Genomic DNA, 10658 nt, shown 5'->3' on the forward strand with positions numbered 1-10658 from the left:
TAATGTTTTCAGAAATCTCTCAGTCAGAACATCATATATCATGTTTAGGTGGAAACTAGCGAGCTAACTTCTTGCTAGCTCTTAACTCCGTTAACTTTAATAAATTCTGTTTTGGATGCCTGGATGTTAAACTTATTTGTTACACCTGGTAAAGCAGCAACGCTGATGATTTTATTAAAGATGAAAGAATTTAGACAGTTTTAATTCTCAGTGATGCCGCATTGTTTGTTTGACTTTTGGACCTGAAGAGACGGAGTTTAGGACCCAGATTACTCCGCGACGCTCCTGACTACGGTAGCCGTAACGCTACAACAATCCATCAAGCAGTGCGGCTTTGTACCTTACCAAAGTGGTACTTAAACATTTTTTGACAGATTTTTGAGGGCCATGTACCACATAAAATTGGTTCAAGGTCAGTAAACACAACCAGAATTAATACATAAGACACACTGGATTAAAAGGCGCACTGATGATTTTTGAGAAATTAAAGGACTTTAACTGCTCCTTATAGTATAGAAAATGTGGTAAATAAAAATAAAATAAAATAAATATAAAGTTTCACTTTCTCTACTTTGATGCCAGATGTTTAAATCTGCATAGAAAATCACCCCAATATTCTAATACTTACAATAAAAACTAAAAATGAAATTAAAACTGTATGAATCCAGGGCAGCAACAGCTGTGGCTCACCCAGATGATGTCATGCCAACCCAATCAAAGGTTGAGGGAAAATAAAAGTATAATTAAAAAGTAGCAGTGTGACCACTAATGCTTTGGTAGAGCAGACAAAAAAAAAACAAAAAAACAATCTATTTGGACTAAAAGAAAAGGTTTAATTTTATGTGACCTTAGATTCTGAGCAGAAAAGCATCAGCTCAGTTTTCAATGTTAAACAGTAGGAACCTGTTTATAATGTTTTCATGTGTACCGAAGACTTTCTATGCTTTTCTGTGCAGGATCAGTTTGATCTCATCACCACATGAAGACATCATCTCACACAGTTTTCTCATCAGGTCAGGACCTCCTGCTGTCTACCAGCTGAGACTGAAGAAAGAGGAGTTTGGAACTCTGACAAGAATGACTGTTGGAGAAAAAAATCCAAACAAGCCGAACAGAACCATCTTACTGGTGGGAGAAACAGGAGCAGGAAAATCTACTCTGATCAATGCTCTGCTCAACTACACCATGGGAGTGAAGTGGGAGGATGGAGTCTGGTTTATGATCACAGAGGAGGAGAGAAGAAGTCAGACATCAGATGTGATGGTGTACGAGATCTTTGGTTTTGAAGATGAAACTCTGCCCTACTCTCTGACCATCATCAATACTCCTGGATATGGAGACACCAGAGGGATCGAACATGATGACATCATCAGTTACAGATTACTGGACCTGTTTCAATCAGATGATGGAGTCCATGAAGTTCATGCAGTGGGTCTGGTGATGAAGGCGAGTGATAATCGACTGAGTGACCGACTGCTGTACGTCTTTGATTCAGTGATGTCTCTGTTTGGAAAGAACTTGGAGCAAAACATCATAGCTCTGATCACACACTCAGATGGAAGCAGGCCTAAAAACCCTCTTCAAGTTCTTGAAGCTGCAAACATTAAATGTGCCAAAAATGAGAACAGTCAGCCTGTTTACTTCCTGTTTAATAACTGCCAGCATGAAGAGCAAATGGAGGAAAACACAAATTTTAGAAATTCATGGGAACTTACACAGACAAACATGGATCATTTGACAGACTTGTTGGGAAAATCGAATCCTCAAAAACTGGTGAAAACAGCCGAAGTGTTAAATGAACGAATAAGACTGAAAGCCTGCATCCAAAACCTGAAAGACAGAATCAAGCTGGCTGAACTGAAACAGACAGAAATCAGACAGATCCGAGAAGCTCTGAAGCAGACGAATCACAGAAATAAAATGGAAATTGAGAAAATATTGAGTCTTTTGGAAAATCTTGAAAAGGAAATGAAAGTGTTGACAGCAGAAAAGGAAAAGTGGCTAAGTGACTCCTACCAGCATGCTGTCAGACTGCAGGAAATCGCTCTGAAAGCTGATTCAGCATCCACTGTTGTCCACTTGGACTTCCTGATTAAGAAGATGAAGGAGAAAGGAGACACAGACAAGGTCCAGAAACTGGAGGAGATGAGGAGAGAGGATGGAGGAACCAAAGAATCACAGAGGTAGAAACTTGGTCAAACAACATCAGCTAGCAAAAACATTGGGAGACCCTCCCTCTGGTATAAGTGAAACATGTAAAGAAGCATCAGGCAGCTGTGTAGATTGCTTTTCCCCCCCTGATACTGCTTTATGCTACATGTTCAGATGTACACCATGTTGTTGTTGTTTTGGACATGAGGGAATATCAAGTATACTTTCATATTTTATCCAGTTATTAAAAAATATAAATTCTCATTTATAAAAAAAACCCTTTGATTTATTGCTTTTTCTTTATTAATATACCTGTATTTCACAAAGATACCTGTACTTATGTAACAGCATATAACAAATATCACTACATAAATAAAACATTGTTATTGTGCAGAGCAGGTCTGAGCTGTCTCAAACTGTACGACTGAATCTCGTTAGAAATTCATAGATGAGAAGTTTGTAGGTCACGATGCAGGTTCTCACACTATACGGCCCGATGCTCTGATGCGACCTGAGTGCTCACACTGTGCGTCCATAACATGAAGGTTATAACCAGTGTTGGTCAAGTTACTTGAAAAAAGTAATCAGTAACTAATTACTGATCACTTCCCTCCAAAAGTAATCCCATTACTATACTGATTACTTATTTTCAAAAGTAATTAATTACTTAGTTACTTTTTAAAAACACGATTTACAACCTGAAGAGGTGATAAAGCGATAGATCTTTCAGCCCAATTCTACTTTTTCTGCATAATCCATCATACAAAATGTAATCAGATGGAAAAGTCTCTTTTTAAAACTTGTTTTATTAGTTTTAATCTTTTAACTTTTAACATCAAGCAAAAATTTAATTATATGCAACATTCTCTGACTGGAAGAAATTAGTTTAACATTGAAACCTATTTTCTGCACATTCCAGCTCATAAAATAAAATATTTTGTGTGTTTACACTCACTCTTTCAAATAGATGCAAGGAAAACACAGCAGAAAATAAATAAAGTCAAAGACTCAGCGGTCCTGTTGCTCTATTTTCACCTGTAAAGCAGGAGTTGAGTAGGCGGAGGTTTACCCTGGTGCAGGTGTGCCGCGGTCAGTGGAAGAATCCGCGAGTTTCTCTGTGAGTTTCCCATTACGTCGTAGCTACTCGGTGCTTGTTTGGAAGTTTAGGGGTTTTTTTCGCTGTAAAAAGAAGTTTTCTTCCCACGCACAGCGGACGCTAATGTTTTTGTCACTTTTTATGGAATCAAACTCAAAGTAAGGTCAGTGCTTCCACGCTTTAAACGCTGCACGCTCATACTCTCTCTGCACTCTATATATGATCCATTGTTGATCTGCACACAGCTGTTGTCACTAACGGCGCACTCGCTTACGTCACTGTCATGAGACATTCTCGCAAACAAATCACGGTTTTAGTAACGCAGTAACGCAGCGTTCCTACGGGAGAGTAACGGTAATCTAATTACCGTTTTTGCAGTACTAATCCCTTACTTTACTCGTTACTTGAAAAAAGTAATCAGATTACAGTAACGCGTTACTGCCCATCTCTGGTAATAACACTGTCTTCTCCCTCTCTGTCTTTCACTCACACAGACACTCATCACCATCATCAACTTTGCTAAATTGCTAATGAAAAACATTGACCAGGCAGCTGTGACTGAGCAGCAACATCCATCCAACTATTTTCACAGTTGTTGTGGTTGTGATAGCTTATCAATCAGTTTGATCTGTTTGATTATTGATCAGTGATGTCAGACTGGAGTCAGTGTGATGTTGTTGTGTGTTTGAGACTTTTAGTCTCATGAAGGTCTCTGCTGCCGTAGACCCTCTGAACTGTGTCAGAGGTCTCACTCTGGAGGAAACTCTCAGCACTTTCCAGCAGCTCCTCCATCATGGAGGACATTCCCTCACTGTAACAGGTGGAGGAGAGGAGGCACAGGTGGATCCTCTGAGGAAGACCACATGATCACATGACCAGAGAGTAAGTAAGTAAGTAAACTTTATTTATATAGCACCTTTCACAGACATATGTCACAAAGTGCTTGACAAGGTAAAAACATAATACAGTCATAAAATACATCATAAAAACCCTGGTCTAATTAAAAGCTTTTTGAAATAAAAATGACTTTAGCTGCTTTTCTCCACTGAGTCCAAACCCCGTAGAAATAGGGGAAGTGCATTCCACAATCTGGGTGCAACAGCTTGGAAAGATCGGTCCCCTCGGGTTTTAAAGCGAGTGTGGGGGACCACTAAAGGTTTTGGTTTGCTGACCTCAGGTTACGAGTGGAGGTGTTCGCTCACTCTGCGGTAGAGTATCACTTCCTGTTCCTGCTCAAACACAGTGGTGTTTCTGAGTAGCTTATTTGCTTAGCAATTTAATTAACAACTGTTAAATACATTCTTTTTCATAGTATAATCTTCACGTGCTTCATCCGAAGCACACTTTCTGTGTACTCACTACCTAATTTATAGCCAAACTATTCACTCACTTTCTCTGTACTGTTTCGCTAGCTTAGCCTAGCTCGTAGCCGACTCGTTAGCACCATGGCTACTTCACCTGTCCCTTCTGCACTTTCTTGCTCATTGTGTCAGATGTTTAGCTACTCCTCGGCCTCCTTTAGCAGTAATGATATCTGTAACAAATGTAGCATATTTGCAGCGCTGGAGGCCAGGATTACTGAATTGGAGACTCGGCTTCGCACCCTTCATTCACCCATAGCTAGCCAGGCCCCTGTAGCTGGTGCAGCCGAAGATAGCGTAGGCCCCGCTAACTGTTCCCCGGCAGACCCCAAGCAGCTGGGGAAAGAGGGCGGCTGGGGTGACGGTGAGGAGGAAGCATAGTCCTACACAGAAGCCCCAGGTACACCACCAACCCGTTCATGTGTCTAACCGTTTTTCCCCACTCGGCGACGCACCCGCCGGGGGTCAAACTCTGGTAATTGGTGATTCTGTTCTCAGACATGTGAAGCTAGAGACACCGGCAACCATAGTCAATTGTCTTCCAGTGGCAAGAGCAGGCGACATTGAAGGAAATTTAAAACTGCTGGCTGGCTAAGGGTAAATGTAAATTCAGTAAAATCATAATTCACGTCGGCAGTAATGACACCCGGTTACGCCAATCGGAGGTCACTAAAATCAATATTGAATCGGTGTGCAACTTTGCCAAAACAATGTCGGACTCTGTAGTTTTCTCTGGTCCCCTCCCCAATCAGACCAGGAGTGACATGTTTAGCCGCATGTTCTCCTTAAATTGCTGGCTGTCTGAGTGGTGTCCCAGAAACGATGTGGGCTTCATAGATAATTGGCAAACCTTCTGGAGGAAACCTGGTCTTGTTAGGAGAGACGGAATCCATCCCACATTGGATGGAGCAGCTCTCATTTCTAGAAATATGGACAAATTTATTAAACCCCCCAAAATATGACTATCCAGAGTTGGGACCAGGAAGCAGAGCTGCAGTCTTACACGCCTCTCTGCAGCTTCTCTCCTCCTGAAACCCCCCCAAAAACCCATCTCCATAGAGACTGTGTCAGCTCCCACACAGACAAAAAACAAACTAAAAACCAGCAACAAACAACTTAAACATAAACAATTACAAAGAAAGAACAATAAAGTATCCACATCTGAACCAAAGAGTAAAACAGTGAAATGTGGATTATTAAATATTAGGTCTCTCTCCTCCAAGTCTCTGTTAGTACATGACTTAATAATTGATCAACAAATTGATTTACTCTGCCTTACAGAAACCTGGTTGCAGCAGGATGATTATGTTAGTTTAAATGAATCAACACCCCCGAGTCATTCTAACTACCAGAAATCTCGAAGCACAGGCCGAGGGGGAGGTGTGGCAGCAATTTTTCACACCAGCCTATTAATTAATGAAAGACCAAGACAGACTTTTAATTCATTTGAAAGCCTGATGCTTAACATTGTCCATCCCAGCTGTGAAACTCAGAAACCAGTCTTACTTGTTATCATCTATCGTCCACCTGGGCCTTACACAGAGTTTCTGTCTGATTTCTCAGACTTTATATCTAATTTAGTTCTGAGCTCAGATAAAATAATTATTGTGGGTGATTTTAACATCCATGTAGATGCTAAAAATGACAGCCTCAACATGGCATGTAATCTGTTATTAGACTCATTGGCTTCTCTCAAAATGTAAAAGAACCCACCCACCACTTTAATCACACTCTAGATCGTGTTTTAACATATGGCATCGAACCTGAACATTTAACAGTGTTTCCTGAAAACCCTCTCCTGTCTGATCATTTCCTGATAACATTTACATTTACAATAATTGATTACACAGCGGTGAAGAGTAGACTTTATCAAAGTAGATGTCTTTCTGAAAGCGCTGTAACTACGTTTAAGAATATAATCCACCCACTGTTATCATCTCCAATGCCCTGTACCAACACAGAGCAGAGCAGCTATCTGAACGCTACCCCAACAGAGGTCGATTATCTTGTTAATAATTTCACCTCCTCACTACGTACGACTCTGGATACTGTAGCTCCTGTGAAAACTAAGGTCTCAAATCAGAAGTACCTGACTCCGTGGTATAATTCTCAAACACGTACCCTAAAGCAGATGACTCGTAATCTGGAGAGGAAATGGCATGTCACAAATCTAGAGGATCATCATTTAGCCTGGAGAAATAGTTTGCTGCTTTATAAGAAAGCCCTCCGCAAAGCCAGAACATCTTACTACTCATCACTGATTGAAGAAAATAAGAACAACCCCAGGTTTCTCTTCAGCACTGTAGCCAGGCTGACAAAAAGTCAGAGCTCTTTTGAGCCAACCATCCCTTTAACGTTAACTAGTAATGACTTCATGAACTTCACAAATAAAATTTTTATCATTAGAGAAAAAATTACCAGTAATCATCCCACAGATGTAATATTATCTACAGCTACTCTTAGTACCATTGATGTTAAGTTAGACTCTTTTTCTCCAATTGATCTTTCTGAGTTAACTTCAATAATGTCATGATTCGGCTGTGTGCAGGCTGGATGAGGACCCAATCTCAAACTCACAGAGGCAGGAATGAACTCAAAATTCACAGCTTTATTGCTGGAGAGCAGAACCATACAAATTAAACTGGGAAACTAAAACGTAACACACAGAGAAACACACGGCCATGGATGAGGGAGAACGCAACACCGAACTGAGGGAGACGCAGACATAAATACACAGAGGGTTAACGAGGGAAGTGGGAACACACGGGTAACACAGCTGACACAGATATCCATAACGAGACAGGGCAGGAGTGAACACAACATGACGCATACTGACGAAAGACTGTCAAAGTAAAACAGGAAGTACACGGAGGTTCAGACAGGAGGAGAGAGAGCACGGGGAGAACACAGAGATAGCGGGCTGGGGAAAACATGGAATAAAACACAAGGAGAGACGAGGGCTCACAGATACACAGGGGCACACAGGAGGTAACCAAATAAGGAACATCTTAACTAAATAACCTAGGAACCAAGGCATAAATAGGGAACAAAATACAAAACACAAAAACTAAGAATACTGGGCCAACATGGCCCAGGACCATGACAAATAATTACTTCCTCCAAACCATTAACGTGTCTTTTAGACCCCATTCCTACAAAACTACTCAAAGAAGTCCTGCCATTAATTAATTCTTCGATCTTAAATATGATCAACCTATCTCTAATGATCGGCTATGTACCACAGGCCTTCAAGCTGGCTGTAGTTAAACCTTTACTCAAAAAGCATCTTTAGACCCAGCAGTCTTAGCTAATTATAGGCCAATCTCCAACCTTCCTTTCATATCAAAAATCCTTGAAAGAGTAGTTGTCAAACAGCTAACAGATCATCTGCAGAGGAATGGTTTATTTGAAGAGTTTCAGTCAGGTTTCAGAGCTCAGCACAGCACAGAAACAGCTTTAGTGAAGGTTACAAATGATCTTCTTATGGCCTCTGACAGTGGACTCATCTCTGTGCTTGTCCTGCTAGACCTTAGCGCAGCATTCGATACTGTCGACCATAATATCCTATTAGAGCGATTAGAACATGCTGTAGGTATTACAGGTACTGCGCTGCAGTGGTTTGTATCATATCTATCTAATAGACTCCAGTTTGTGCATGTAAATGGAGAGTCCTCTTCACACACTGAGGTTAATTATGGAGTTCCACAGGGTTCAGTGCTAGGACCAATTCTGTTTACATTATACATGCTTCCCTTAGGCAGTATCATTAGAAGACATAGCATACATTTACACTGCTATGCAGATGACACCCAGCTCTATCTGTCCATGAAGCCAGATAACACACACCAATGAGTTAAACTGCAGGAATGTCTTACAGACATAAAGACCTGGATGGCTGCTAACTTTCTGCTTCTTAATTCAGATAAAACTGAGGTTATTGTACTCGGCCCTGAAAAGCTTACTGTATCTGGGTCAGAAGGAACAGAAAGAGTGTCTGTTTCACCCACCACAGCCGGCTGTTTTGACATCCTTAAGTCCGGCTGCGGGGGTGCCGCGCCGGTGCCACGAACGTCGCTTCCTCCTTGGATCCGACGGGCCGGGTAACACCTTATTCGACAGTTCGAACGGCACGTGCTCCACTGAGACGAGCGGCCGAGCGGTAGCCGCGGGGGGGTGAAGGTGGAGTTCGTGGAGAATGAAGTTTTGTACCAGAGGGTGCAGTGAGACCAATAGCCAGGGATAATCGGAAATAAGCTGTTGTAGCCTGGCTTCCAGAAGGTAGAGAAATGCTTCTCCCTCATGCTCTAGCCACAGGTTGATTAATTTTGAAGCAGAGTTCGTTATGAGGTCCCGAAGCTCCGTGGGTGGAGTGAATGCCGCTGGATCCATATCTGGCTGGTCCGTACTGTAACGGCGAGTGAGATGAGCCGTGTGGAAAATAAAAGAGGATCCAAACGCAGGCACTTGTAAAGGTGTCATGGTGGTTTATTAAACACAAAATAAAAATGGACAAAAGGCAAACCGAACAAGGACTAAACTAGACTGGGAACAAACTGACTACAGAACACGAACCTGAACATTAATGAATGAAAGCGAGCAGAAACAGATTGACAGCAGGGAAACACACAGATGACACAGGGTGGAATACACAGACGGACCAACAACTACAATGACAGAGGACACGACTTAAATACACACAGAGAAACACAGGGGAATTACACACAGGTGGTGGACACAGCTGGGAATAATCAACAAGACGAGACAGAGGTAAAACTGAACACACTCACATGAGACACAGACCTTCACAATAAAACAGGAAACGAGAACACTACACCAAGACGCAGACCTGACACTGAGACAGACAGAATGACACATGGAACCTGAACTAAACTAAATGTGAGATACAACCGAGAACAAATCCTTAAATATGAATAAACAGAAACATAGAATTCTAATAATAATAATACTCATAGCGCCCAAAACCACAACAAACATTCAAAAATAAACTAATCAATCAAAACTCACCCAGAACCGTGACAGTTTCTGTTTTGGCCGGGTTTAGCTGTAAGCAGTTATTATTCAACCACTGTTTAATGTTGGTTAAACAGTCAATCAGATTGAAGAGCTTATGAGCTTCAACAGGCTTGAACGAATAATATAGCTGAATATTGTCAGTGGGGCGATCGTGGCTCAAGAGTTGGGAGTTCGCCTTGTAATCGGAAGGTTGCCGGTTCGAGCCCCGGCTTGGACAGTCTCGGTCATTGTGTCCTTGGGCAAGACACTTCACCCGTTGCCTACTGGTGGTGGTCAGAGGGCCCGGTGGTGCCAGTGTCCGGCAGCCTCGCCTCTGTCAGTGCGCCCCAGGGTGGCTGTGGCTACAATGTAGCTGCCATCACCAGTGTGTGAATGTGTGTGTGAATGTGTGGATGACTGGATATGTAAAGCGCTTTGGGGTCCTTAGGGACTAGTAAAGCGCTATATAAATACAGGCCATTTACCATTTACCATTGTCTGCAAAAAGATGATACGATACTTCAGGAAACTGATGTATTATCTGACTTAAAGGAAGAATGTATATTAAAAACAGAATAGGTCCCAGCACAGAGCCCTGAGGAACTCCACACAACAACTCTGTAGGTTCCGACGTGATCTGGTTTGCAGACACACTAAAACTCCTTTCAGATATATAAGATGAAAACCAGTCTAGAACAGAGCCAGACATCCCAACCAGGTCTCTCAGTCTGTTTATCAGGATGGTATGGTTGACTGTATCAAAGGCTGAGGTAAGGTCTAACAAGACTAGGACTGTGTATTCTCCGGAGTTTGCTGACATCATAATATCATTAGTAACTTTCAGTAGTGGAAGTGGAATGCAATTTACGGAACCCAGATTGAAAGCGGTCATGGATGTTATATTTCTCCAAGTATGCCATAAGGTGGACAGCTACTGCCTTCTCAAGGAGTTTTGACATAAGTGGGAGTTATGTCAAAACCAGAGAGGGGTGGCCTCCAGTGGTAGTAATAAAGGAGCAGTCCACATGTGACACTTT

General features: G+C 41.9%; 1 protein-coding gene across 1 annotated transcript; it reads left to right on the forward strand.

The window, feature by feature from the left end:
- Positions 1-612: 612 nt before the first annotated feature.
- LOC120733584 (septin-2B-like) lies at positions 613-2363 on the forward strand. Its single transcript, XM_040031877.1, has one exon. The coding sequence runs from the start codon at positions 886-888 to the stop codon at positions 2185-2187; it is 1302 nt and encodes a 433-aa protein (XP_039887811.1). The 5' UTR covers positions 613-885; the 3' UTR covers positions 2188-2363.
- The last annotated feature ends 8295 nt before the right edge of the window (positions 2364-10658 follow it).

The sequence above is a fragment of the Simochromis diagramma genome, unplaced genomic scaffold (assembly GCF_900408965.1).
Source record: "Simochromis diagramma unplaced genomic scaffold, fSimDia1.1 OVJJ01000786.1, whole genome shotgun sequence".
Classification (NCBI taxonomy): domain Eukaryota; kingdom Metazoa; phylum Chordata; class Actinopteri; order Cichliformes; family Cichlidae; genus Simochromis; species Simochromis diagramma.